At 36.2% G+C, this 26,501-nt stretch overlaps 2 protein-coding genes across 2 annotated transcripts; one reads left to right on the top strand and one right to left on the bottom strand.

The window, feature by feature from the left end:
- Positions 1 to 1,146: 1,146 nt before the first annotated feature.
- On the bottom strand, positions 1,147 to 6,976 carry Cdk9 (Cyclin-dependent kinase 9). Its single transcript, XM_068769875.1, has 5 exons — positions 6,185 to 6,976; positions 3,750 to 3,835; positions 3,011 to 3,148; positions 2,172 to 2,251; positions 1,147 to 1,808 (listed from the first exon to the last, which is right to left on the bottom strand). The coding sequence occupies exons 1-5, from the start codon at positions 6,864 to 6,866 to the stop codon at positions 1,589 to 1,591; spliced, it is 1,206 nt and encodes a 401-aa protein (XP_068625976.1). The 5' UTR covers positions 6,867 to 6,976; the 3' UTR covers positions 1,147 to 1,588.
- A 741-nt stretch (positions 6,977 to 7,717) lies between these two features.
- Positions 7,718 to 20,390, top strand: LOC137926311 (sorting nexin-7-like). Its single transcript, XM_068769912.1, has 10 exons — positions 7,718 to 7,817; positions 9,479 to 9,623; positions 10,679 to 10,798; positions 11,035 to 11,176; positions 12,754 to 12,836; positions 13,710 to 13,804; positions 15,777 to 15,905; positions 17,137 to 17,312; positions 19,234 to 19,279; positions 19,662 to 20,390. The coding sequence occupies exons 2-10, from the start codon at positions 9,483 to 9,485 to the stop codon at positions 20,182 to 20,184; spliced, it is 1,455 nt and encodes a 484-aa protein (XP_068626013.1). The 5' UTR covers positions 7,718 to 7,817; positions 9,479 to 9,482; the 3' UTR covers positions 20,185 to 20,390.
- The last annotated feature ends 6,111 nt before the right edge of the window (positions 20,391 to 26,501 follow it).

The following is a 26,501-nucleotide window of genomic DNA, read 5'->3' as shown; positions in this document are numbered from 1 at the left end:
AAATTCATTATGTATTTATTCCTAATTATTACATATATATATCTGCTTGTTCACATTAGTCATGCAATCTTTAGGTATATTTCTTAGGGAATGTCTGTCACTTATGAACATAGACCTCTCGCTTAGACTTAAAAATAGATTGGTTTGAAGCAACAGTTCAATGACTTTTGAAGATTTAAGCTTTGTAGATGTCTTACATTACACTTGCTGGTTCCTGGACTTCATTCCAGAACTACAAAGCTCCACTCATGTTTGCTCTTGACAAACACAAATAGTTTTCAAACACTGAGAATGTATAAGGATGCATCTACATTTATCTTAGCAATGGATTTCATGTTCAAAGTTATATTTATATAAAACTTTGCTGTCCATTCACTATAAAATGTAACCCAATCTGTAGGTCAGGGTTTTGCTACCACATGACTACAAGAATTATGTCCAAGCGCTCAGAAGACATTATCATGGTAGTTTGCTTTTTGACTCTGGCACTAATCAGTGTAACATAACTCCTGAAGATTCCCCATGGAGGGGTGAAACATATATTGAGTGATTTAACGGTAGCAGTTGTGTAATTCGCATTGTTTGCCGCACACGCATTTATCAGCGGGCTGGCGTGCGGTGCACTTTGTTGCACGACTACTACTGCATATTCAGAAGTGGCTAAATATTGGTCCTTTTTTATGTAGTTTGCTTTACCTGGTTTTTTACCAAGCTAAGTTCATTCAAGACCCACTTCAAGGTCTAGCTTAGCTGGCATTTAGTGAATTACCGCAGCCATAGACATATCATTTGTCTACCTAGGAGGGGCCCACACATCTACCAGCTTCTGCCAATTGCAAGAGCAATATGCCCTGCCTACTGCCACTTCCAATAAGCAATTCTTTCAGCTATATAGCACACTTGGATAAAATAGTTTTTTAACATTGAAGGGAGGTAATGTAGTGTTTACTTCTATATTAGCAAATGAAATTTGTAATGTTATAAGGCTATATTTCATTCATAGATCTGCAGCTTCATAGTAAAATGCAACCAAATGCGCAAAGCTCGGGTGTTCTATCCCAACAAATAAGGGAATGACGTCTGAGCGCCCAGAAAACCCTATTCGGATGACTCAGACTGGTTTTTTTTTCTGAAAATCTCGATAGTGTATATAGTACATATGAATAACATTGGCTTAGCAATCGACAAATTTTGAATGAATTTACCACTTCACAGTAATATGCAAACCGAAGCCCGAAGTTTAGGGCTTAGCCTCAATAAGTATGGGAACAGTGCATTAGTGTCAGAACATGAATAGAAGTCGGAGCCAGCAATGGGCTGTGCTAGCCTTGTCTTGTTTTTTCCTGTAAATCCTGCCAAGTTGTAATAAGATAACACAACTGGTACACTATAGTCTTCCAACACTGAGGAGAAGTAAGGATGCGTCTACCTTCACACTAACAATTAACTTTGTAATATTCAACCGTTGTATTCCGTTCAGTTTTCACCAAAATTGCGACCACTTCACTGTTTGTCACTTCGCTGATGTAACCCGACCCGAAGCTCAGGGCTTCGCCCCCACATGATTGCGGGAACGGCGTCTAAGCGCTCAGAAGACACGATCTTGGTATCCGGAGTCAGCAACGGGTTGAGCTGGCTTAGCCTGGGCTCCGGCTACGTGGTGATGATGCCGGAGGTGACCTGGCCTCCGTGGTGGCGCCAGATACTCGAACATGCTCTGCGTGTGCTGTGCGAGCATGTTCGCCAGGTCACACGGCATGGGGTCCGTCCAGAAGAAGTCGTGGTTCAGGGCCGTATCCGCATCATACCTGTAACATATTTTTTTTAATAATATCAAGCAATCTGCATATTTATTTCACTAATAAGACTTCCCACTGTTGGACTTAAGAAATCCTCAATAGATTTCAATCAAACATAAAGCGTTTCAAAGGAGATAAGTTAAAATACAATATCTCAAAGTGATGAGAGAGCCCTAATGAAGGGAGAAAAGAGAGGCAAGTCAAGAGATGTAAGGACAATTTACCATGGGGTTGACAGAGTTTGTAGATATAGAGATAGAGAAGAGTGTAAGGTTTGGGGGAGGGGAAGGTACAATGTAACAAAGAAATTGATATTAGAATCGATATAAAGTTGATGTTAATATTTTTTTACATTAATAAATAAACATTTACCTTTTAGCGGGATCCAGCTGGAGTAATTTATCAAGCAGATCACAGCCATATGGGTCCTTCACGTATGGTTTTAGCCTTTCCTGGAACAAAATTTAATTTCTATATAAAAACATGTACAGGAGTAAACTCACGATGGGTTTTTTTTGCATCACTGTTATAACTGTTGGCGACCATGCGGTGCAATTATTGGTCAGTATAATACATGCTGTTTCTATCGCTTCTAAGAGCAAAGATTTTGTCCTGGTGTTACAATCATTAATATAAGAAATAAAAATTAAACTTGTAACACATGTTATGTCTTACATAACAAATCCTTTGCGGGTCTGAGTGTATGCACATATAATAAAGTTCAATAGGATATCTTGGACCTTACTTTTCCTAGTTTTAAATTTAAAATACATAATATGTTATTAAGTAAATGTTATTATAGCATTCAAGAGTTTATATTTGATTGTTAGCTCCTTTACATGGTTGATATTATTCTTACACATCATTTTTTCTTTAAAATAGTCTTAAAAAGAGCAACTGTTTAGTATCCGGCAAACTCTTTCCAAATCATCATTCTGAGGCATATTAGTACAAGGTATTCTTTATTTATTTATTTATTAACACTTTTTTGTACATTATAGACAATAAATACAGGAAAAAAAGAAATAATTCATATAGAGGGGGTTTTATCGCTCAAGGCAATCTCTCCCATGCAACAAAAATATTGAAATAATTGCCAGTTCATAGGTGGAAATGCCTACTTGAACCTATTTGAAAAGGATTTGCCCAGTAGTGGACAACTTACAGCTGTAATTATAATGAAAATTGTACTGTATGTGAGAATAACAAACCTTGACTTTCCTCTTCTGTCCCTTGGGCAGTTCCATTTTATTGTACAAATCCAAGTTTTCAACACCAGGCCATACGTCCGGAGTACAGGATCCACAGAGCTGGGAGATGAGGATCAACTGCTGCTGCTCCGTTGGACCCTGGAATAAGTATAGGATATCAATGTCTCAACATGAATATTTGCATGATCACCAGCTGTTCTCTAAAAGGTAATGAAGGTAGTTAGAATAATCAAAACAATCACAGTTGATCAAATGGTAATACCACATGTAGCTTTATCATTTTGGACGTAAGACATCCACTTCTGGTCATATGCCTCCCCTATTAATTAACAAAAAGGCTGGTTAGAAGGCTTTTGCAGACACTATGCATCTTGTGGACCCCACTTCTTCTTTTCAACTGATAGATGCCCACTGCAAGGTTTAAGCCTCCATCAAAGATCGCCATTATGATCCGAATTCCCGTGAACCATATTTATGGTCCACCTAGTGGTAGCATACCCACTCTGCGTCTACTGGCTTGTCGTCCCCACTCTAAGCCCCATGTTAGCCCCACATAGGTTGTCCACACAAGCAATGTGTCCTGCTCATTGAGGAGCAATTCTTCGAGCTACGACGATGACCTTGGTTCTTCATGCTAACCATCCAAACCAGTTAGCTTTCTAGTCAGTCTTGTATAAACCTCTTGTTGCCAATAGCGTGGAGTAGTTCCAAACTAAAGGATGTATGTTTAAAAACTGACCTGCATGATAGGTGACCTGGTCCACATCTCAGCCATAATGCATCCTGCACCCCACATGTCCACAGGCGGGCCATAGTTACGATCACCTTTAAACAATTTAAATGCCTCTAAAATATTAGGGTGAACTTCAACTTCGTCATCAACAACCTTTTGCCATCTAGTATACAATATCAATGCCAGAGCAGTAACAAATCAAACAGGTTTTCTGTAAAATATGGACTAACATTTACAAAACTCATATTAAAAGTAAATTTATCGAAAAGGTTTATTATTCAATAAACAAATATTTAAATGCCAAGAATCCTTGGCAGCAATGTCGCTAGATTGTTTTGATTTCATTCAGGCTATATCTGATTGTGTATATGTATACATCATTATTAAATTTTATTAGCAGATGTGTTTTTGTAGAATTCAGATTTCTGTTTACCGAGTATGCTGTCTGAAAGATTGTGTAAACATCTGACATCTTCTCCAAAGAAAACAACTGAACAACACAAGGAAAGAGTGGATCCAGGTATCTATGAATAAATAACTTGCCCACTACAGTCACTCTAAAACTCTTAATATGTTAAATATTTAATGGAATCAGACGTTACCTCGCGGAAGTCCATCCTAAGTAAGAAAAGGACCAATATTTAGCCACTTCCGAACTTCACTGAGTGAGATCACTGTGTGTTTGGCACTAATCGGTGTAACATAACTCCTGAAGATGCCCCGTAGAGGGGTGAAACACGTGTTGAGTAATTTGGTGGTGGCGGTTGTGTGATTTGCGTTGTTTGCCGCATGACTACCACTGCATGTGCAGAAGTGGCTAAATATTGGTCCTTTTTTTTCTTAATATGTTAAGCGCTTCTGCATAAATATAGAAATAGCTTTCTGTGACTTTTTAAAAAGAAGTCCTGGATATGATCAAACTTGACTACAGTTTGTTACATTTGTTTTAAATCATTAATTCTGGATTTAAATATAGACGCTATTATTTATATGACCGCTAACAATGCATGTGTGTTTAGTTTGAGAAAGAAATAATCACAGGTGGCAGTTAAAGTTCTAATTGTGTATGCCATGAATAGTACAGATTTATGTTTGGAAAGTTTTTTGGAGGTAAATAAATTGCAAACAGCTTGTCTATTATGACTATATGACTGTTGAAAGTATAGTGGTAAGGTAAGCAGGGACCTGCTTGACACGCGGGAGACCAGGATTTGATTCTCTGCCAGATAGAATAATTTTTTATAAACATTATACCAAAATCTAAATTTATGGTCAAACATAATTATTAAGTTGGCACTTATTTTTGAGTATACATTACACAATGTTGTAATATATATGTGAAAATTCAAAAAGAATTCCTTTTTTGAAATTTGAAAATCTTTTCCTTTTTTTAACTAGATTCCACTAACATTTGCATTTGTACCTTTTTAACAATTACATTTAATATTTCTGAATTTTTTGGCTTATGTTATTTTTTCATGTCAGTGTTTAACAGTCCTTTAACAGTGTGAATGCCGTTCTCACCTTAGAGTGGGAAGAGAGGAAAAGCACGGTATGCCTGTCTTACCTTGAGGAGGGCTCTTGGAGTTGTGTTCTATATTCTGGTTCACTATTATTGATTTTGTATGTTTATTTTATATTAAATAATTAAAATTTCTAGATAACTTCATCTCAACCCAAGGCGAGAAAGGCACCCAGATTGAAAATTTTATCCCAGACCCTTTTCCTGCCCTAAATCATGAGAATTTTTTTAAGTAGTTTGAATTTTTTTTCTAATAAAAATCAATGAAACTACTTGTTTTGTATATTTTGTCAAAAACCAGATAAAACACCAAAAAACACTTGAACGTCTCCCTACCAGTGGAGCCCCACGGTCAGCAGTCAAACTGTTAAATTATTTCCTAACTTAACCCTTACAGTGCTAACCATAGATATATCATCACTATATGAATGTGCATAATGTGCGGAGTGTCAGTATTGCGAAGCTAGTACTATTGCGCAGTCTATTTGTAGATATTGACATGAAACTGACTTTTTTTCAAAAATCTTTATGCAATATAAAATTACCTCAGCACTAAAAGGGTTAAATGCCTACCTATGCTAATTTTTTTATACATATTATTTTTTTACAAGCTTGTTTTACCTTCTAGTATCATGAATTATATTATTACATTTAGCAATAAGATGTCCATTATTACCATATACATAGGACATAGGCCTTCCCCAAAGATTATTAACAGGATTGGTTTCTCATAAAAGACATTGCATCCAGTGTCTTCTAATGACTATAATAAAGTTATCACCAATATTAACTTACTGGTACATGATTGCCTTTCTAGAACCTTGAGGCTGCAGCTGCCATTTTGTGCAATATTTAACCTGCCCAATGCCACTTGCAACTTGCCAATCAGCTATATCAAAATTTATGCACAATCTCTTACCTAAAAGCAATTCCGGAGGCCTATACCAAAGTGTGACAACTCTGTTGGTGTATTTGTTGACTTGTCCCGCCTTCGCGACGCTAAATGCTCGTGCTAGACCGAAATCCGCCAGTTTCAACACTCCATTCTTAGTTATAAGAACATTAGCAGCTTTCATGTCCCGATGCAATATTTTGTTGCTGTGGATGTAGTACAGGCCGTTCAGCAACTGCTGCATGACCTTCTTGATCTCGCCCAAACTAAATTTCACATTTACGTTCGACAATAAACCCGCTAAATCGTGTTCGCAAAAATCGAAAACTAAATAAAAAGTCGAACGATATTTGTTATGCAATGTAGCTTTTGTGCGACATATTTCTATCAAATTCACAACATTATCGTGTTTTAGTAGTTGAAGGATCTTAATTTCTCGCAACGCTGTGATAGGGAAGCCTTCTTTTTCGTTGTCCATCAGCACCTTTTTCATGGCAACGAATTTCTTTGTGCTATTCCTTGCGCGCGCTTTGAACACTTCGCCGAATGTGCCCTGGCCGATTTTCGCAACCTTTTCGTATTTGGAAGATTCATCGCAGAACGGAAAGTCGAAATCTTCAATATATTTCTCTTTTTCTCTCATGTTTAGAATAGTCGAACTCGTGCTAAGTACAGGAGCGGGCTCCCGCGGAGCGTTTACGTTTTGCATTTTCGAAGCAATTATGAATATTTTAAAAGAAATACACGGTTAAATTTATCACAGTTAATGCAATGTCCACTTATTTTAGTTAAAATTCTCATAAACTTGTAAATCACACGTTGAACATGCAATGAACAGAGAAATGAAAACAATAAACGTCACAACTAAAAATAGATAAAAAATAAGACGTAAAGGTCAATTTTAAATTACAGATTATATTCATCGGGAAAGTTAACAGATAATCATCAAGTTGATAGTTTTGTACTGGATATCAATAAGTTTATTTATTTAGAAAGGGGTGGTAAATAAAAATATAAAGTGAATTATCATGCCTTCTGTTTGAAAAGGGCAACTACACAAAACTTTTTAACACGATAAAATCAATGTTATAGGGTGTAATTATGATTATACGTTATAACGGCTCTTGTGTTTGTTCGGACTCCTGTTTAGGACGTTACGATTAAAAGAACGCGAACTTTCTTAAAGAATAATAAACACACACGTAATAATTTTAATACAATATTATTCTGCGCTAGAACCTGTTGCTGGGAGGAAAATAAACTTTGTGGCGATATTACCACATTATGCAACTTAACTTAGTGTGTCATTCATATGGACGAAAAATTATATTTGTTTATTAACAGAAAACTTTTTTCTCGATCTCGACATATATTATGCTCGCAATAAGATATATAAACAAATGTATTGTTTATTTGTAACATTTTTTAAAGTTATGTTAAAAATATCTATTTTTTAATGAAAAGAAATGTATGTCGTAAATAAACAGTTAAAACAGAACTATACTTACATTAATTATATCTACATAACAACTGTTTCCGACAGTTGTCACTGATGTCAAGTGTGTCGCGTCATGGAGTAGGTGTATTAGATTTGTTTTCCCAAAATTTTCACGGTTTTCCACACAAATAAATTACTGACATCTAAATTCTCGTACTAAAGGTAATTATTACACTATATCATTATTTTATTTCTTGTAGTATAGTTACAAAACAGCGCTGTTGCACTTTCATTACGAATGCAGTATTGATCGTGAAAAGGGAGAAATAGGCCAACTCTTTATATGTTTATCGGTATTTTTCTGTTATCGTCCAGTTGCAAAATGTATAAAATGAATGACTCGGCGCATATGGCGCGTTGTGTGCTAAAATTTTACTGCAAACTCTTCCATTTGCTAAATAAATACGTTTTATACAAAGTATTGTTTATGTTTAACAATTCAAAAATATTTCTTTATTAGACCATTATCAAATATAATTTAATTATAAGCATATTTTTTCTAGGTTTGTACATATTGCGCCTTAATTTAGTCTTCTATATGTTTGTGTGTATATTATATGACACTGCAAAAACGAAGAGATTCGCGATGTTTGCAACGTCAAGATTATAGTTAAAGGGTGTGATATTAAAACATTGATTAAATCTAACTTTCACTCTCACAATTAAATTATTATTTACTTTTTTAAATGTCCATTTATCAATAGATGTGTAATGCAGGGTGCTCTATTTTAATGTATTTTTGGACCGGGTTGAATTCTAAAGGCTTCATTTTTAAGAGTCAAGTCCTGAAGACCAAATGCCATTAGCTTTCCTCCATTCAGTGTCCCCACCCCAATTGAAGAAGGGTAATTCCCATTCTTCATTCATCCACTCTTGCAGTAGTCTGGTTAGCATCAAACACTCTCAACATTAAATGTGATAGTGGCCATGGGAATTGTTACAGTAACTATTTTGTATATTTTTAACTAATTTTTTGATAAGTTCTATATTTATTTGACCTTATTACAATATTTGGTATAGTTACGTATGTTTATTTTTTATATTTTATGAATATTGTTCAAGTATTGGACAGGGTCCTATCTTATTATAATTAAGAGAGCATGGAATGCAACTCGATCAATAAACTGAAATTTACGGGTTAGTCAATGATGGTAGTTTACGATAGGCTTTATTAGAAGGCTGAAAGTCACCCATAGCAATGGAGAAAGCTATGCTTGGGATTTTGCTGTGCAAATAAATAAAAATGAAGATCTCTATAGTAGAAGCTAAATCATCAATGAAACAGACAAGTAATTCTACATACTTGTCTGAAGCTGGTGAGGTCAAAAGTTTCTATAGCAGTGTTTCCCAATGTGGGGCATACACCCCACAGAGGGACAATTTGATTGTTAACAGTGGGCAATTCGAAAATGAACTTGACACTAATTTAACCCTATCGATTTAATATTGTAATGATGTATGTTACATAGGGGGGTGTAAGAATTTTAAAAAGGCTTAGTAGCACAAAAAAGGTTAGGAAACACTGTTCTACAGTGTTGACAACAAACCAGTAGATGCAGCATGGACAGGATCCCCTCGAAGTAGAAAACATCAAAGTCGAGTAGCTGGATGTGGGTAGCACAATGCTGGTCATAGTGGTGATCTTGCAGGAAGCCTGTACCTTACAGTAGGAGTATGTTGGTTGATATGAATGAAATTAAAACCATTAGGGCCTAAGTTCTTATTTACAGGTAAGTCTAGAGGATATCAATACCATATCCTCAGGGACTTCATTATTATTCAATACTGTATTAAAATTATATGTTACATAACATATATTACAGCATAATGGCAAGCGACTCCAGCTCAGCAGTTCTAGAGCTGAATGATGGAGATATCACAGAAGACACAGAGGCACCAAGCGTCACGGATGATGCAGTTGAAGGTGCACCGTTGATCATGGAGCATGGATATGATATAGCTGTCAAGGTACCATGAATTTGTTTTCTACTTGAGCACCTTTGTGTTGGAATACTAATCGGGTATTATTGATAAGTGACTGCCCAAGCCTTAAGTTGAAGTAGTAGAATGTAGCGGCCTAAGTTGAGGGTGCTTTGAAAGCCCTTAAACTTTGCTACCTCAAAAGAAGTCTTAGGGTAGGTTGCCTTCTACACCCTTCAAACTCACGGAATCTTTGAATGTCACTAGTAGCAGCGAAAGTCTAAAGAAAAAAATAATTTTCTCTCTTTAACAGTTTTTTTATGTTTAACCTTGTTATGATCATTTCTAGTTGATCGATTCAGCCCTACAATGTGTCCTGGGACATTCTGAGACTAAAATGTTAATGATGATGGCCTGTTTGATCATCAAGAGTGATGTATAATTAAATCATAAATGAATCCATAGAATTATTGACTTTACATTAAAAGTTTGACCGGTTTGATATTGTCAATATTATAATACTTAGCTCAAAGTACGAAGAGTACCTGATTATGCTCGAGGACTAGCTGAGGACTAGAGGGCTTATTCCACTAGTCCAGCAGTGGACATTTTAAGGCCTAGATAAGATTTAATTAATGTTATTACACCTCTTCCCAATGTATTTGTTTAACCTTGGGGTCAAAATAGTTTTTATACCATTGTATAGGTTAATTAAAACTATAGTGCTACTAAAACCACTGTACTGCGTCATAGGAAAGCGCGGCTAGGTGGGGCCAGAGAAAAGAGAGCATAAGTACCTCCACGGCAAGCTTTGACCTTGGACTAGCTGAAAAGACAGGTCATTACTCCTTCCGGTACAGAAGTTTCGGTAACACTGTAGTAACATTGTATGGAACTGTTTATACTCTTTCAATACACTTGTAGTGTTTCGAATTATGATAAATATTTTAATAGGTTATAACAATAAGTAAAAAACGTCTTCACAGTATAAAGTATTTTTGCAAGGCTATCGACTGCCAGCGCTATCTGTCGGCGCGATACAAAATTACAGTGCACCGAACGCCATCTAGTGTCAAGTTGTAAAAGTAAAATTTTGTGGGTAGGTAGATGCACCAATGAAGCAGCTGTCCACGTTGGAGACCTTCGTGACGTACCGTGTTCGTTGCGTATGCGCCCGCTGGCCCACGCCGCCATACGTGAGGCGCCGGTACAACCATTTCAAGGTATGTACTACTTTATATGTTCACTGTATCAACTTTGTCTATACGTAAATTTGGTGATGTCTTTGGTGAATGTCTCACTGGTGATGTATCTGTCGGCTTTTTGTACAATATATATCACCGAGATGTTAGAAATTGCGTTGAGTTTGAGAAATTTTACAATGGGTCAAATGATTTTTTTGATATCGGATACATGAATTTAGAAATCTGATTAGTTGTGATTGTTGAACCGTTTACAGTTACTGCACCGGCGGCTGTGCGCAGGGGCTCCGCTTTTGGCACCTCCAGCTCTGCCTCCGTTGCATTCGGCACGCCAGCAACTAGATCGTTACCAGCCCGCCTTCGTTCATATCAGGGCTTTAGCCCTGCATGCCTTCCTTGGTAAGTCCAAATTTTTTTAATTTTTATACAAAAATACTCAGTTCCCAAAGTGGACCAGGTTGCTGCCTCTACAATAAACCCCTCTAGATGGATGACAGACCTGACCTGACAGACAGACCTGACTTCCTTCAATTAATAGGAATAAAGGTGAAAATAGTACGAGTCGAATAAGAAATTAAAGAAATAGGAGAAATAGAGAACTACATAAACAAAACAGAAACATAGATATGTAAAAATTGTTTAGTTGTTAAAGTATTTTAATTCAGGATATATATATTACAAATAAGATTGTAATACTCTGTCCCATAAATATGATAGGAGAGAGCGAGAGACCCCTTATAGCGGAGGCCCAAAAAAAATTGTCTAAGGTCATTTATGAGTTTGCGCTGACCACCAAGAATTACATCTGCTCACCAATCACCAATGATACATTACTTGAAAATCTGATCTGGTCGTATACCTTGTGGAGGCATTTAAAGATACACAAGGCTGGTATACGTTGAGCTTTGAAGGCGCTTACCTTTAATGTTTTTAATTAAATTAAACCGAAGGGCTACATCAAGATTCTTAGCTTGGTCCAATATTTTATTTGGTATCCAGAATTAAATTTAGCGAAATTACGTGATTTTAAATTTTGAAAACGCTTTTTCTTATGTAAGAAAAGGATCAATATTTAGCCACTTCCGCACATGCAGTGGTAGTCATGTAACAAAGTGCACGTGTTTTACCCCTCCACAGGGCATCTTTAGCAGTTATGTTATGCTTTTTCTTATTTTATTATCATTACATTATTAATTATTTCTGAAAAAAATCATTTTTATATAGGGTGTACCGTATATTAATTGAGAGCAAATAAGCTATATATTCACCCGTTTAAACCTTTTGCATTTATAATGAATCACCATGTATAACTAGTAGATGGTTGGGATAATAAGATACTTATCTAATAGAATCAGGCGTTACCTTGTGGAAGTCCATCCTAACTAAGAAATGGACTAATATACTACTAACACTACTATTAACATCGAGTGCACTCGGTGTTTGGCACTGGTCGGTGTAATATTACTCCTGAGGATGACCCGTGGAGGGGTGAAACACATATTGAGTGAATTAATGGGGGTAGTCGTAACTTACTTTAGAGTAAAATGTAACCAAATTTAGTTCACGTCCAAATATTTCACGACACAGGCCTTTCTGTTGTGGAATGATTTACCTTCTTTTCAGTCGATGGACATCCACTAGGCATAGGCTTTCTCTCAAAGATCGCCAGTCATCCTATTTAAAAAAAAACAACTAAGAAATATTTACTAGACCAGGGGTAGCCAAGCTCCTTGATAATATGACCCTATTTTTGAAATTTTTCGTGAGCCCCAAAGCCTAACATCTGAGGATGCCCCGTGGAGGGGTGAAACATGTGCAGAGTAGATTAACGGTGGTAGTTGTGTTTCGCATTGCTTGCTGCATGTGCATTTATCAACGGGCTTGCGGACGGTGAACATTGCATTACTACTGCTGCATAGCAGAAGTAGCTGTATATTAGTCCCTTTCTTAGTTAACAAGATGCATGTTGTTCGCAGACCGTGTGGCGAAGCACCCTATTCTGACACACAGTGATGACTTCAGACTTTTTGTTACCACACCTGATGAGGAATTTGATAAGGTGAGAATGTAAGAGAGTATATTATAACACATGATTTCAGTCGGAACATGTTCACTGTTGGACATAGGCAATCCAGTTGAGAGCGGCATCAAATGTCCAGGTTGTGAGTGGAAGTTCTACTCGTACGCTGGTCTGTAGTCTCCACTCTACAACCTCAAGACATCAGAGGCCATCTGTTCTATGTGACCTACTACCGCCTACCGCCTACCGCCACCTCAACCCAACAATGGGCCATGTCGGTTACTTTCCTTTCACTACAGATCACCTCATTCGATGACATAATATAAAAAACGCTTGGTAGCAGGGATGTGAACCATGGTGATGGTCTTTTTCAAAGCGTGCCTGGAGGAAGACGAGAGAGCTGTTCAGGTACTTCGGTATACGGGGGTACCATCCATGGTTACCCATCTCGGAACACCGAGGTGCGTTCCCGAGATCGCCGGAACATCAAGAGTCAGCTAGGATATCTCAAGGAGTTGGAAAATGAGATGAATGCTTAGTTGCGGAAACCAGCTAGCTGAGACAAGACAAGACAAGTGTCCTAGTGAATATTATAATAAATTGTTGCACTGAAAGTTAATTGAAGAAATAAACGAGATCTGCAAAAGAACCAGGGACATCATTGTAGCTGGAAGTATTGATCGTCTAAAGTGGCAGTAGAGGGGCATATCGCGTGTGCAGCTGACTGCCACCAGTGGGTGCTCCATTTAGTAAACCGAAGACAAAGTCAAGATTGCAAGAAGTCGCTGGTTGCAGATAACCCAAGACTGGACATTGTAGTAATTTTTGTGGGATGTCTATGCAGTGTGTGTGTGTGTGTGTCAATTAGCTGATAAAATGATAACTGTTTAGTGAATCAAAAAATAATTCCAGGTGTTCAAAAGTGAAAACAGTGCGTTAAACCTGTGGGGTCTCAGCAGCGCTTTATACGGCAGCGGGGAGTCCAAACCTGGACCCAATGGAGCCAGGTGAGTTTCGCCAGATCATCATTCTTTCTTTCAATTTCTACCTACAGATATCAGTCCAGGAACCACGATTACTGGTTAAACCATAGTCATTGGGGGTCTCTCGTACCTCCTTTCTTTTGTGGGACAGGGACTTTACGGGCAAATTTAATTATTCACATATTTTTTTATTATTTACTTTCTCTTCTTTCATATTTCACATTGTCTTTCGGTCTATTCTTTCATGCCACAATTCTGCTGTCTTTCCTTTGCTCTGTATCACCTTTCATTCATTCCTCTTTTCTTTTTACATTTTCATAATTACATTGTTTTATATCACATTTTTATTACTTAAATTCTATTATTATTTTATATCACAGTACTGTATATTATTTTGCTCTTATTTTGTCTTCATTATCTATTTATTTGCAATATTTACGTTATATTTTTTTCTATAGCATTTTTTACGATTTTTCTGCAGAGGGTTATGAATGACTGTTTGGTGTCTTTTTTAGCTCAGGTTGACTAGAATAGGGCTAAGGTATCCTTTGCCTGTCGTAAGAGGCGACTAAAAGTGGGATTCGCGGACGTTGAGAGTGGGGTGGGGGGGCCTTTATCAAGCACTCCATGCAAACCCGAGCAGGTCAGCAAAGCAAAGTGGGATGTACCTTGGCATAGTATTAAGGGGTAGCTGCGAGGTTCTTAATAACCTGGATAGAGCCTCTATAACCATGTCCTTCTATCAGAGGGCAAGGTATCTTGTATATCTAGAAGATCCCCCACCCCAGATACAAAGAAAGTTATAAAAGTTTTGAAAGGGATGAATATATACTTCATTTGTTGTCGAATTATGTATGTAATGGTCATTAATACAGATCTATCCACAAGGTGAACAGATGACTTTGTCAAAATCTATGTTCAGCTGTGGGCTTCTATTAAACGTCTGTGTAGTCGAATGTCTAACCATGTAACATTCGAATCGACAAGATGATCAATAAATTGAGATTTAAAATCGCATTTATACAGAATTGAACGGTGGTAGCATAGTGGTAGAGGATTGAGGCTTTATCATGGGTTGTGGGTTCGATTCTAGATTACTACTGCTCATAAACAAGTGTCCAGGATATGGTATATCCTCTGTGTACCATAGTTAGATACTGTGATCACCACACCCACCTTCAAAGTGTGGTGATTATAGTATATTATAGTATAGATATATTAAGGAGAAGCTTATGCCTTGCAGTTAGTGTCTATAGGCGACTATTAATTTATATATATATATATATATATATATATATATATATATATATATATATATATATATATATATATATATATGTATCCATTGCTTTAATTAGAAAAAAAAATCATCAAATAAAACCAAAGAAATTCATTGAAATAATAAACTGTATTATGAACTATTAATAATATAGATGAGGGTAATTGTAAATATAATTAAAAATAATTTTTAACATTTTTGCAATGTAACTTTTATGTTGTACATCGGTATATATCAGGGCTTCTTATACTATGGGTCCCAAGGCCCCAAATGAGGTCGCGTGGCAAAATTCTGGGGTCGAGAGATTTTAATGTCAAATATTTATATATACCATTTTATAACATCACTAGAGTTGGCGGAATACAGTGGACTTGCAGCGTCTAAACACGCTAATTGGTGGAAGTTTTTAAACTAATATAAAGACAATTTTATAATTTTTTGAGCAATTTTTAATTTCAGATTTTTGTATGTTTCAAAACGAATTCTAAAACTAAATATTTTCAAATGTATATTGTTAACTTATAAATAAATCATCAAAAATTATTAATTTATTTTTCTTTTCCGTTTGTATGGGGTCGTCAAGAAACTCGCAATCATAATTGGGGTCGTGAATGACAAAAGTTTAAGAAGCCCTGGTATATATCAATCTAAATAATAAATCGAGTGATATACGATGACACTTGTAATTGCGTGAAATAATTTATCGTCCGGCTTTAGGGTACAGGATCCGGAGTTCACAGCAGCGGCTGACTACCTACAATCCTTGGAACAGAAGCTGACAACCCTATGCACATTGACCACAAAACTTTACAAAGGGTCGGTTGCACTCAGCGGGGAGTACATGAGGTAACATATACTATGTCTATTAATTTATATATAATTATAATTTCATATATACGCCCACTGCTGGATATGAAAGTCCAATATACACCAATACCTCACTTTGCGTCGTGGTTACGTTCCAAAGAAACACGACGCAAATTGAAACGCCGCAAAGTGAATTAAGATTTTCTATAGCAAACCATGTAAAAATCGAAGATAGGTTCAAGGGTTACGAAAATACTACTTTATAAAAAGAAAATTGAACAAAGTAAACATTTAAAAACAAAAACAATATAACTCTGCCAATAAACAAATTGGAAAAATATTTACCTTTTTTGTAACCAGAAACAACACGTAAAAATTTATATAAATTTATTATTCTCTTTTAAAAAAAAGCACAACACACTACGTTATTGAAACTGAACTCCAAAATTAGCAAAACAAAGTAAAAATAAAACTTTTCAAATTTGAAAGGGAATCTCCGAGTTTTGATGGCATGCCGCAATTAGAAACAAAAGTGCTGCCATCTTTTAGAAAAAAAAGAAAATTAAAAAAAATTTGACTCGAACACAAAACAACGCAACCTCTAAAATCTAACGACGCGCAGTAAAAATTAGTACTTATTAAGCAGCGACGCAACTTCGAAAGAAAACGCAAAACGAAACGATGCAAAGCGATGTATTGGTGTATATTTACATAAACTCCGGTTGGAGCAGATTTTTTCAATGTCTTCACGTATATGATGTCCAGTACAATGATGCCAGTACATGGTCTTCCCTCCAGAACTTTAAGGTACCAATGGTCATCAGGTATTCGAAGTGGCTTCCTCGGTGCCATTTCAACCTGCCAATCTGCTTTGCTATGTCGGTTTCTTTCGTTTGTCAATATATCTATATATCTATCTCTATATTCAATGTCACATATTAAAATAAATATAATATTTTATATTTTGCAATATATATATATATATATATATATATATATATATGTATGTATGTGTGTACACATATATATTTATAAATATACATATATATGTATAATGGACTAACCAAATGGCCATCACTTCATAAAGATCATCTGTCCACCTTCTTGGTTGACGTTCAACGGTAAATGAGGTTCTGTAGTGGCCACAGAATGGTTCTAGGAACTGACCATAGGACCGCTATTATCTATGAGGGAGGCCTATATCCAGCTGTGGACATCCTACTGCTGAAATATATATGACATCATCAGTGTAATGATTAATTGAGGGTAGTTTGCGAGGTGCATGCGGTGCATGGGGTCCGGCGGGGGCTGCGCTAGCTGGTGGTGCGTGTGCGGCTGCCGGAGCCCGAGCTGGAGCGCCGCTCCGACACCGCGCCGCGCTGCCGCTGCTAGCGGCGTACGCGAGAGCACACACACATAAGATACGTCACAGGAATGCGTTGCACGGTAAATATCATATTTCTTACAATCAATTCTATTCATCAGCTAATCCATTCTTCACCATTGCCAAGTCAGTAGCATCACCTATTGTCTTTTATCTCCTCATTGGATAGCAATAGCTATCCAATACATCCTTTATATTTCACATTTCCTAGTAGTACCTTCCATACATCACCTAAACCTCTCCACACCATAGCCCAGTTCTTCTCCTACTGTACTCCTCATCACATGGTCTGTCCTTACAAGTTATTCGCTCATAACTTGTTGTTCCACCCATTCCTTTCATTATTAAATCGTTTCTTCACTTAGTCCAGTTTGTTTCTTATACTTCTATTGCATAGTCCGTTCTTCAAATCTCTCTTTACAAAACCCAGTCCATTCTTTATACTTCACATATCCTAGTAATCCCTTCCATACATCACCTAAACCTCTCCACACCATAGCCCAGTTCTTCTACTGTATTTCTTATCACATGGTATGTCCTTACAAGATAATCGCTCATAACTTGTTGTTTCACCCATTCCTTTCATTTACAGTTTCTTCACTTAGTCCAGTTCGTCTCTTGTACTTCTTATTGCATAGTCCGTTCCTCAACTCTCTCTTTACAAAACCCAGTCCATCCTTTACACTTCACATATCCTAGCAATCCCTTCCATACATCACTTGAACCTATACCTATGATTGTCCAGTCCATTGCCCCATACACTCATCACCCAGTGATGTACCCCTCATCACATGGTCTGTTCTAACAACTTCATTGTCCATTACCTGTTGTCCAGTCCATTCCGTACACCACACATTATCTAATAATACCTTCCACAAAATTTCTAATTGTTTCTCTTCTTATTGTTCAGTTCGTCTCTTTGTACTTCTTATTGCATAGTCCGTTCCTCAACTCTCTCTTTACAAAACCCAGTCCATCCTTTACACTTTACATATCCTAGTATTCCCTTCCATACATCACCTAAACCTATACCTACGATTGTCCAGTCCGTTGCCCCATGCACCCATCACCCAGTTCTGTTGTACCCCTCATCACATGGTCTGTTCTTACAACTTCATTGTCCATAACCTGTTCTCCAGCCCATTTCGTACACCACACATTATCTAATAATACCTTCCATAAAATTTCTCATTGTTTCTTCATAATTCAGTTCGTTTCTTGTACTTCTGCTTTCATAATCCGTTCCTCAACCCCCCCTTCACATTACACTTTCTAATAATCCTTTCCATACATCACCTGAACCTATACCTATGATTGTCCAGTCCGTTGCATATTCCTCCATCACCCAGTTCTTCTCTAGTACTCCTTATCGCATGGTCTGTTCTTTCACCTTCCTCGCTTATGACTTACGATCTAGCGAATCCCCTTTCATCATACGTTACCTAATTGTTTCTCTCTTGTACTTCTTATTGCATTGTCCGTTCCTCAACTCTCTCTTTACAAAACCCAGTCCATCTTTTATACTTCACATTTTCTAGTGATCCCTTCAATACGTCACCCAATTCTCTTCCTACCATTGTCCAGTTCGTTGCTTCATCTACCTATCGCCCAGTTCTTCTCCTGTACTTCTCATTGTCCATAATTCCTTCCAAAAATATTCCAGTCCTCTTCCCATCTATTGTCTTCTGCTCTTCTCCATCATTTGTCTGGTTCACAGCTTTCCTCCACCTTTTGCCAAGTCTGTTACGACCTATTGCCTTTCATTCTTCTATCTTTGCCCAATCCATTGCCATCTAACCTGTTCTCCAGTCCAGCCATGGCATCTGGTTAGTCTGACAAATTTTCTCCGCCTCGAAATTTAGGTTTTTTTATATACATTTCGTTAAATACCTAAACCTATGTATAGAAATGTATTATTTTTTTTTTATTTATTCCAAACACTTGTAAAGTCTAATTATTAATATTGGTTCAAATTGTCCACAGCTGCATATGTATCGGGAAACAACTCTGCCGGCGATCTTCATAACAGGTGCGTATTTACTTTATCATGCAGGGGATTGATAAGTTGAAGTGACAGTGGTCACGAACTATGTCGTCGGTCGACCTAGTATGGGCATGCCCATGCCACGTCTACCAGCCCGTGGTCATCACTCGAAGACCATTCGGCTTCAACCGCCCTCAGCCACACGAACAAGGTGCCGCACCCACTGCTACTTCACACAAGCAATTCTCCGAGCTACATTGGTCACTCTGATTCTTTAGTCCAAACTGCACTATTCGTGGTGAAGGCCTATGGATAGATCTTATTGTTATCATGCACTACCTGACTAAGCCTGGTCGGAAAAGAGATAATTTCTAGTGCTCACTGTGAAATTATTTCATGTTCTTATTAATCATATCCAACTCCTCAGATTGGAGCAGGCGTCCGAAGCTCTGCGGTCAGAGCTCGCCGACTGGATCCCAAAGACTCGTGCTGAAGTCAAGTCATTACTCCTAGAACTCGCCGACCGGCAGGTTGCCACGCATTCCCAGACCCTCATGGGTTGGCAGCATGCCCTAAAACTCTCCACAGAGGCAGACATAGGGGAGATATTTAAGACCGTCTCCAAGACCGCAGTCCAGAACCTGTCTCCTTCCAAATGCCGTGCAGACACTCCCACAGATCGAGATTTCGATGATATAGAGAATTATAGCGCAGATGAATCAGATCTAGAAGCTTCTAGAACAGTCTACCCTGATATCATACAAGGGGTGTCGGTGATAAGAGACGATGATGAAGGTGAAAGGGTAGTTGGAAGCGTGGAAGTGCACGTTGACTCTAGCGGGAGTGCGGACCAAGTGAAATTGGACTGTACGTCACAGGAAGAAAGTCTAAAATCAATTGAGAAGACTTCAGACCCGCTGCAAGAGTTCTCTGATGTCGAGCTCTCGTGATTTTTGGACACCGTGTTTCTGGACGTTCTTGGCGACATGTGAGCCCTCTGTCGTGGATTGTCTCCCGTGCCATTTTCACACTATATCCTGTATTTTAGTAATTTCTTCATCTACCCTCATTCTTAACTTCTTATATATCCATTTCAACCTTTATGCTATAGGTCATAAGATCCAGTTTGCATCGTCAGAGTCTGTATTCATTTTTTTGAACCTAAATTCTCCAATTAAATATATATGTGACTTACACCTGGTCAAATATGGCAACGTTTCTTAAGATTAAACTAGATTTTTCATATTAAACTATAAATAAGTTAAACGGTTTCCGTAAATTGTTATAAGATGTGAATTTTAGACCTTATTGCAATAGCATAAAGTTGAAATTTTATTATTTTCTAACTTATCCAACGCATAAAATTAAGAGTTGGAGGAAGTATCCAATATCCCCCAACCTCTATTCATCTCTGTTCGACGAGAGACATTTGAAATCCGACAAAATCTTACCACCTTTTTTGTGTATATAAAATGTGTCAAACGTATCAATATAAAAACGTAGATTTCATATATCAGGCAGCAAATTGTTGTCCAATTTATCGTAATTAGATATAGTAAGCGAACCAAATTGATTGTAGATACCCACGGCCCACCAGTGACCCGTACGGGTCGACTTCATAACGGTAGGTAAAAATATTAGTCCAAAATTTCTTAGGTGTATATCATAATTTGTTTAAAATTTTGTCAAAAATATCTTGACCCTTGAAGGTCCTCATAAAATTGTTGATAAAATTTCGATATTAATGATGTTTTAAATAGTTACGGCCCACCAGTGACCCGTACGGGTCGTCTTAATAACGATGTCATTTTCGTTTGGAATTTTTGGAACGGTGTATTACAGTTTGTCCCAATAATTGGATCAATCCGCGGCTTATAATTTCAACAGGGATCTTTTGTACAAAAGAAAAACCGAATTTTCTGGAGAGAATTATAGTACCTAAAATGCCTTGACCTTTTAAGGTTTCCATAAAATTGACTGCGAAACAGTTCGGAACTTATTAGAATTTTAATAGCCACGGCCCACCAGTGACCCGTAAGGGTCATCTATAACGATATATATTAGCCCTAAAATTAGTGTGTATTATATCACAGTTTGTTCCAATAGTTGGGTCGGTCGAAGTTTTATCTTTTCTGGTGGTAACTTTTGTACCCAAAAACCTTGGCTTTTGGAGGTCCTCAAAAAATTTAGATATGTTATAAATAGTCACGGGTCACCAATGACACCTACGGGGTCGTCTTCATAACTTTGTCATTTTAGTTCTTTTTTGCTGTTGATTATTATCACAGTTTGTAACAATAGTTGGGTTAATCGAGGATTTATAGAAATTGGGAGAGTTCTTTTGTACACAGAATACTTAGACCTTTAAAGAAATCTTCAAAAAGTTTACAACGATTAATATAAAATACTTTTTAAAAAACGACAATAATAGTTTTCAAAAACACCTGCAAGTTTAGGCTGTGGACTCTCCGCCATTTCTTTTCGAAAGTTTTCATTTAATTTAGCAAGTATTCACGGAAAATAACAGTAAACTCCTTTTAAAATTTTTATTATTTTTCTTGTAATACATCTCCAAGGATGTCCCAAACTATTATTAAAGGTGTAACGTATCTTGAACCGAAAGATTTTTGTCTACCCACAGTTCGGTACACGTGTACTCCAGTGAGGGTAGTTTTAGTTTTAAATTAATGTACCCTCAGATTAGATTGATCTTTTTTTTTGATATATTGATGATACCAAATGTTAGTTTTAAATTAATTTCTTCCATATTTGTGCTTGTAGGGAAACAGGATTATGCAGTATTCCTACTTAAACATCTGGGGGAAGTCCCTAAAAGTCTTGCTGCACTATGCAGCCTTGGCCAAAAGTATTTTAAGTTATAAATACAGATTTTTAGAGAGGTTTTAATACCGATGTATTTCTCTTGTTTGACTTCCTTAGATTTGTGAAGTAGAGACAGTTTGTATAGAGATGATGAAACAACAAGAAGTTCTTGTACTCTGTTAAAAATCCAGATGCTAAATGAACAGAAGTTTGAAGCAGTGAAAGGTAGATTAGAAGCGTCTAGTGCTTTTGGCAAAGGCTGTATGCGATTGAGACTAAAATGTATCCAGTTCAAATTGTATATTATGTATAATTAGTGATGTATTATTTATGTCTGAGATATAAACCTTTTGTAATATTGTCGGTCTGATGACCATGTTGTATATAATGACGGTATTTATTTATTAAAATTAATTTAATATTTTTTATATTGTTTTGCTTACCTCTTACCTTTACCCTCTCCAGTTTATTGAAATGACTTTTTTGCCATATTGGTAAAATCACTCCAAGGATTGTGGAGAAGGCTTTTAAGGATCTCTCTAAGATCGAATGAGGAATGAGGAACAAAAATAAACAGCCCAACGGTTTGATGAAACACAGTGAATAGGCCACATAGCGAGAGATAGCTGCTGGAGCATAGGATCTTCACCTAGTTGGACAGACAACCTCACGAAGGAGATGGAGGATACAGACCACTTCCAAATGGTTCTATTGGGGGATATATTGGAAGCCTATGTCCAGCTGTGGGCATCCTACGTCTGAAATGATGATCTGTTTCGACAAAGTAGTAGCACCAATGAAATCGATACTGCCTTCAAATTAAAGAAACTTTGTTGTCGCTAAAAGGACGTCGTGGGATTGTTGGAGGCAGGTGATGATGGTAGGTAGAAACGATTCGTAATATATATCAAAAGACTGAAGCTTAAATTAATTATATAATTATATGAGTTACATTCCTTAACAGTTACTCCCCTCCTATAACGCGTAATATATGACAAAATGGGCTACATTTCTGTATTACAGTCATTCCTACAACGCATAAATATATAATAAAATTACTTTTATTTCCGTATAATAGTTGTTCCTCTTATAGCGCATAAATGTATAAATTACTTTTATTTCTATATAACAGTGGTCCCTCCTATAGCGCGTCAATGTATAAGAAAATTGGTAACATTTATGTATTACAGTCATTCCCCCAACAACGCGTAAATGCATAACATAATTACTTATATTTCTGTATAATAGTTGTCCATCCTATAGCGCGTAAATCTAATATATAAAATTCTCGTGTCACGGTGTTCGAACTTGAACTCCTCCGAAACGGCTTGACCGATTTTTACCAAATTTTATATGCGTATTTAGTATGTCTGAGAATCGGCTACTATCTATTTTCCATACCCCTAAGTGATAAGGGTGGTCCACCCCTAAATTTTATTTTTAATTTTTTAGACAATTTTTTTGGTTTTTATTTTAATATGATACAGCATACAAAAATACATACAAACCTAAATTTTCATCCCTCTACGATCAACCCTTATCTTACATTTGTTAATTAAAAACTTTAATTTTTTTTTGCAAAACATCGTTTGCGGGATCAGCTAGTATACAATAAAATTGGTTACATTTATGTACTACAAAATTATCTATATATCTCTGTATGTGTGTGTGTGTGTATGTGCGCGCGTGTGTGTGTAAAATCGTAGCCTAGCGTGGCGATGGCATTTTAAAATAACAAAATATTTAAATGCACTCTCTGATATTGTGTCTGAATACTCTATCATTTGTGTAACAATCGAATGTATATATAAACGAAGTCCATTGAACATTCTCTATTGTAATTGAAGAACATTATTCATATTAAAACATCAATGGACTTAGGTTGAATTAAAATAGCCGGCGTACTGACGTTCGTAGTCGTCTCGTAGTAAAGAACGACGGGTCCACTTAGTGCATCCTTCAGATGAAACTCCACGTTGCAGTCGCACCAGGATTTCCAGGTTCAGCCAGGTATTCGGAGCAAGTCTCGTCTTCCATGTCAAATTTAATGCAATAAGTATAGTCCATGACATATTCGACACGTATAACTTATAATTGTGTTAATGATAAATACCGTAATGATGAAGATCTTCGACTGGTGTGTTATATGACTTATTTATCCAAGATGTGGACATATGCTTGAGGTCGAAGAGCAATGAAGGGCTATGCATGTAAAATATCACAAAATAAATATAAATAAGTCGAGGTCGTAGTAAAGAACGACGGATCCACTGACATCATAAGCTAGTGTAGTATAAAAGTATAAGAAGGTTGGTTTCCTTATATATGTTAAGTTCATTTACGAACAAAAAGCTGTTTTTCTTTTACACCTATTGCCAATCGCACTGTATAAAGAACTCAATAAATGGGCTATAATTTCTGGCAGCTATAAGTCTACAGCAGTGATTCCCAAAGTGGTCTATATCGACCCCTAGGGGTCTATGACAACCTGCAAGGGGTCTACGTCAGCGAAAAAAAAATTGGGGGTCTATGAAATGAAAATGGAGGGTCCACGATAGTGGATCTCAACACATACACTTTTTTACATTATTAATTTCCTTTCCATCGTCATACCAAGTGGAAAGGGGGGTTCAGCGCTGTTACCAATCTCCTAACGAAAAATAGAAACAGACTGGACATCATTAGCCGAGGGGATTTAAGATTAACCCTTACAAAATTGACTTGGTTCATCCTTCTCACTAAAAATATTGACTTATTGCTTATGTAATTTTATTTATAGTTTATTTTATTTTTATTTAATGTTACGTATATTTTACATAACAGATACAACATTTTATTTTGAGTAGTTTTAATTTAAATTCAATTGATAAATGTATAAATTAACATGTGTTTTTACTTTAAGTTTTTAACACTAAACTTCACTACAGTTAGAAATTTACAGGAAATCAATATCAGGTAAGTAGGGGGTCTACCTAACACGGAAAAACATGGCAAGGGGTCTACGACATTAAAAATTTTGGGGAACTCTGGTCTACAGGGACGGATAGTAAAATAAATTGTAGTTTATATTATACCGTATTTTGTCAAGGTTGTTTCTTAGTATATTTCGATATATGTAAATTACTATTAACTGCAATTTATATTCTAACAATATAAATCTTTTCTTAAACGAACACTTAGTCCTAGCTATAAAATTGAGGTTATAAATCCAGAAAAAAATAAAACTTATTAATCTTATCTAATTTTTTTTCTTTATCAGCAAATGAGCTTTATATTGACCCATAAAAAAGGTTTATATCTATAACCGATCACGTCAAAAATCCCGCCAATAGCTCAACTTCCTTCTTTTTTTACGGAGACTCGAGATAGTGAATATATATTCCGAAAATATTATAGTATAGTACAGCGATTCGCATGTCGATTTATTTCAAATGAAACAGTCACAAACATTTTATGATTTATTATTACAACCATTCAATTTTAATTATTAATTTAAATAACAATAGCAAAAAAAGCTTAACATAAATCGCAAACAGATTATATATAATTGTGTGCTTTTTGTTTCATAAACTACGTTGACATTTCTTTAACGAAGGTTTAATGACATTTGATGTCAAACTTTCGTAGTTTTGGTGGGAAATCTAAAATTAATTTTTAGATTTGATGTTAAAATACGTAATACTGTTCGTAAATAAATGTAAAGTGTAAATGTGCGCAAAATTACTTAAGTGGTTTTTAAAATTGTTATCCTAAGTGAAATATAAGACTCAAATGGGGAGTCGCCAATATGTAGTGGACTTTACATTTGGTAAATAACTTGAAATTAGAATTAAATAGGTTTTTGTTTCTTAAGTTCCTTCCTATAATCACCTTATATTTTTAGTTAATGTTATTAATTGCGTTGTTTTATTATCGGTTTATATCTAAAATATACTGTGGATGTGAAAATAGCCTACAAGACATTGTTGCGCTTTTGTGTTTTGCGTATTTACGTTATAAATTCTCTAATAAGTATAAACGGTAGTAGAGATGTTATTAAAATAATAAATAGATTAACTTTTCTTGTTTTTTAAAGCCATTTTAATGAAAATAGTTGAAGTTTTAATACCTTGATTATAGCTAAATATATTTGATCTTTCTAAATGACACATTATTAAATGTATGTGCGTTTGTTTGTAAATATATATGTTTTGTACACGTCAACTACCCATTATTAGTACTTCTAACATTTCCATACTATGGTTGTCTGTAAGAGATTGCCACGTGTGATAAGACCACACATTGTAATCTTTAGTATATTATTGTGAAACTATTTAAATGTATCCTAACATGTACAGTAAAGTATATTAAATAAATAAATAATGAAACAACATCATACAGGGTGTTTGGTTATAGGTGTAAAAGGTATAAAGGAGGGTGAGTTTTTAACACAAACTCAAAAGCG

Source organism: Battus philenor, unplaced genomic scaffold (assembly GCF_028537555.1).
Source record: "Battus philenor isolate CCGP_79_NKW_IND1 unplaced genomic scaffold, ilBatPhil1.0.hap1 SCAF_29, whole genome shotgun sequence".
Classification (NCBI taxonomy): domain Eukaryota; kingdom Metazoa; phylum Arthropoda; class Insecta; order Lepidoptera; family Papilionidae; genus Battus; species Battus philenor.
The sequence above is the reverse complement of the archived record's forward strand: the minus strand, read 5'-3'. Positions and strand labels throughout refer to the sequence as shown.

Coding starts and splice junctions, on each gene's coding strand:
- Cdk9 (XM_068769875.1), bottom strand. CDS start 6,866: ATGCAAAACGTAAACGCTCCGCGGGAGCCCGCTCCTGTACTTAGCACG. Junction 3,836..6,184: donor GCCTCCGGAATTGCTTTTAG/GTAAGAGATTGT, acceptor AATTGTTTAAAG/GTGATCGTAACTATGGCCCG. Junction 1,809..2,171: donor CAGCTGGATCCCGCTAAAAG/GTAAATGTTTAT, acceptor AATATGTTACAG/GTATGATGCGGATACGGCCC.
- LOC137926311 (XM_068769912.1), top strand. CDS start 9,483: ATGGCAAGCGACTCCAGCTCAGCAGTTCTAGAGCTGAATGATGGAGAT. Junction 15,906..17,136: donor CTCAGCGGGGAGTACATGAG/GTAACATATACT, acceptor AATTGAGGGTAG/TTTGCGAGGTGCATGCGGTG. Junction 19,280..19,661: donor GCCGGCGATCTTCATAACAG/GTGCGTATTTAC, acceptor CCAACTCCTCAG/ATTGGAGCAGGCGTCCGAAG.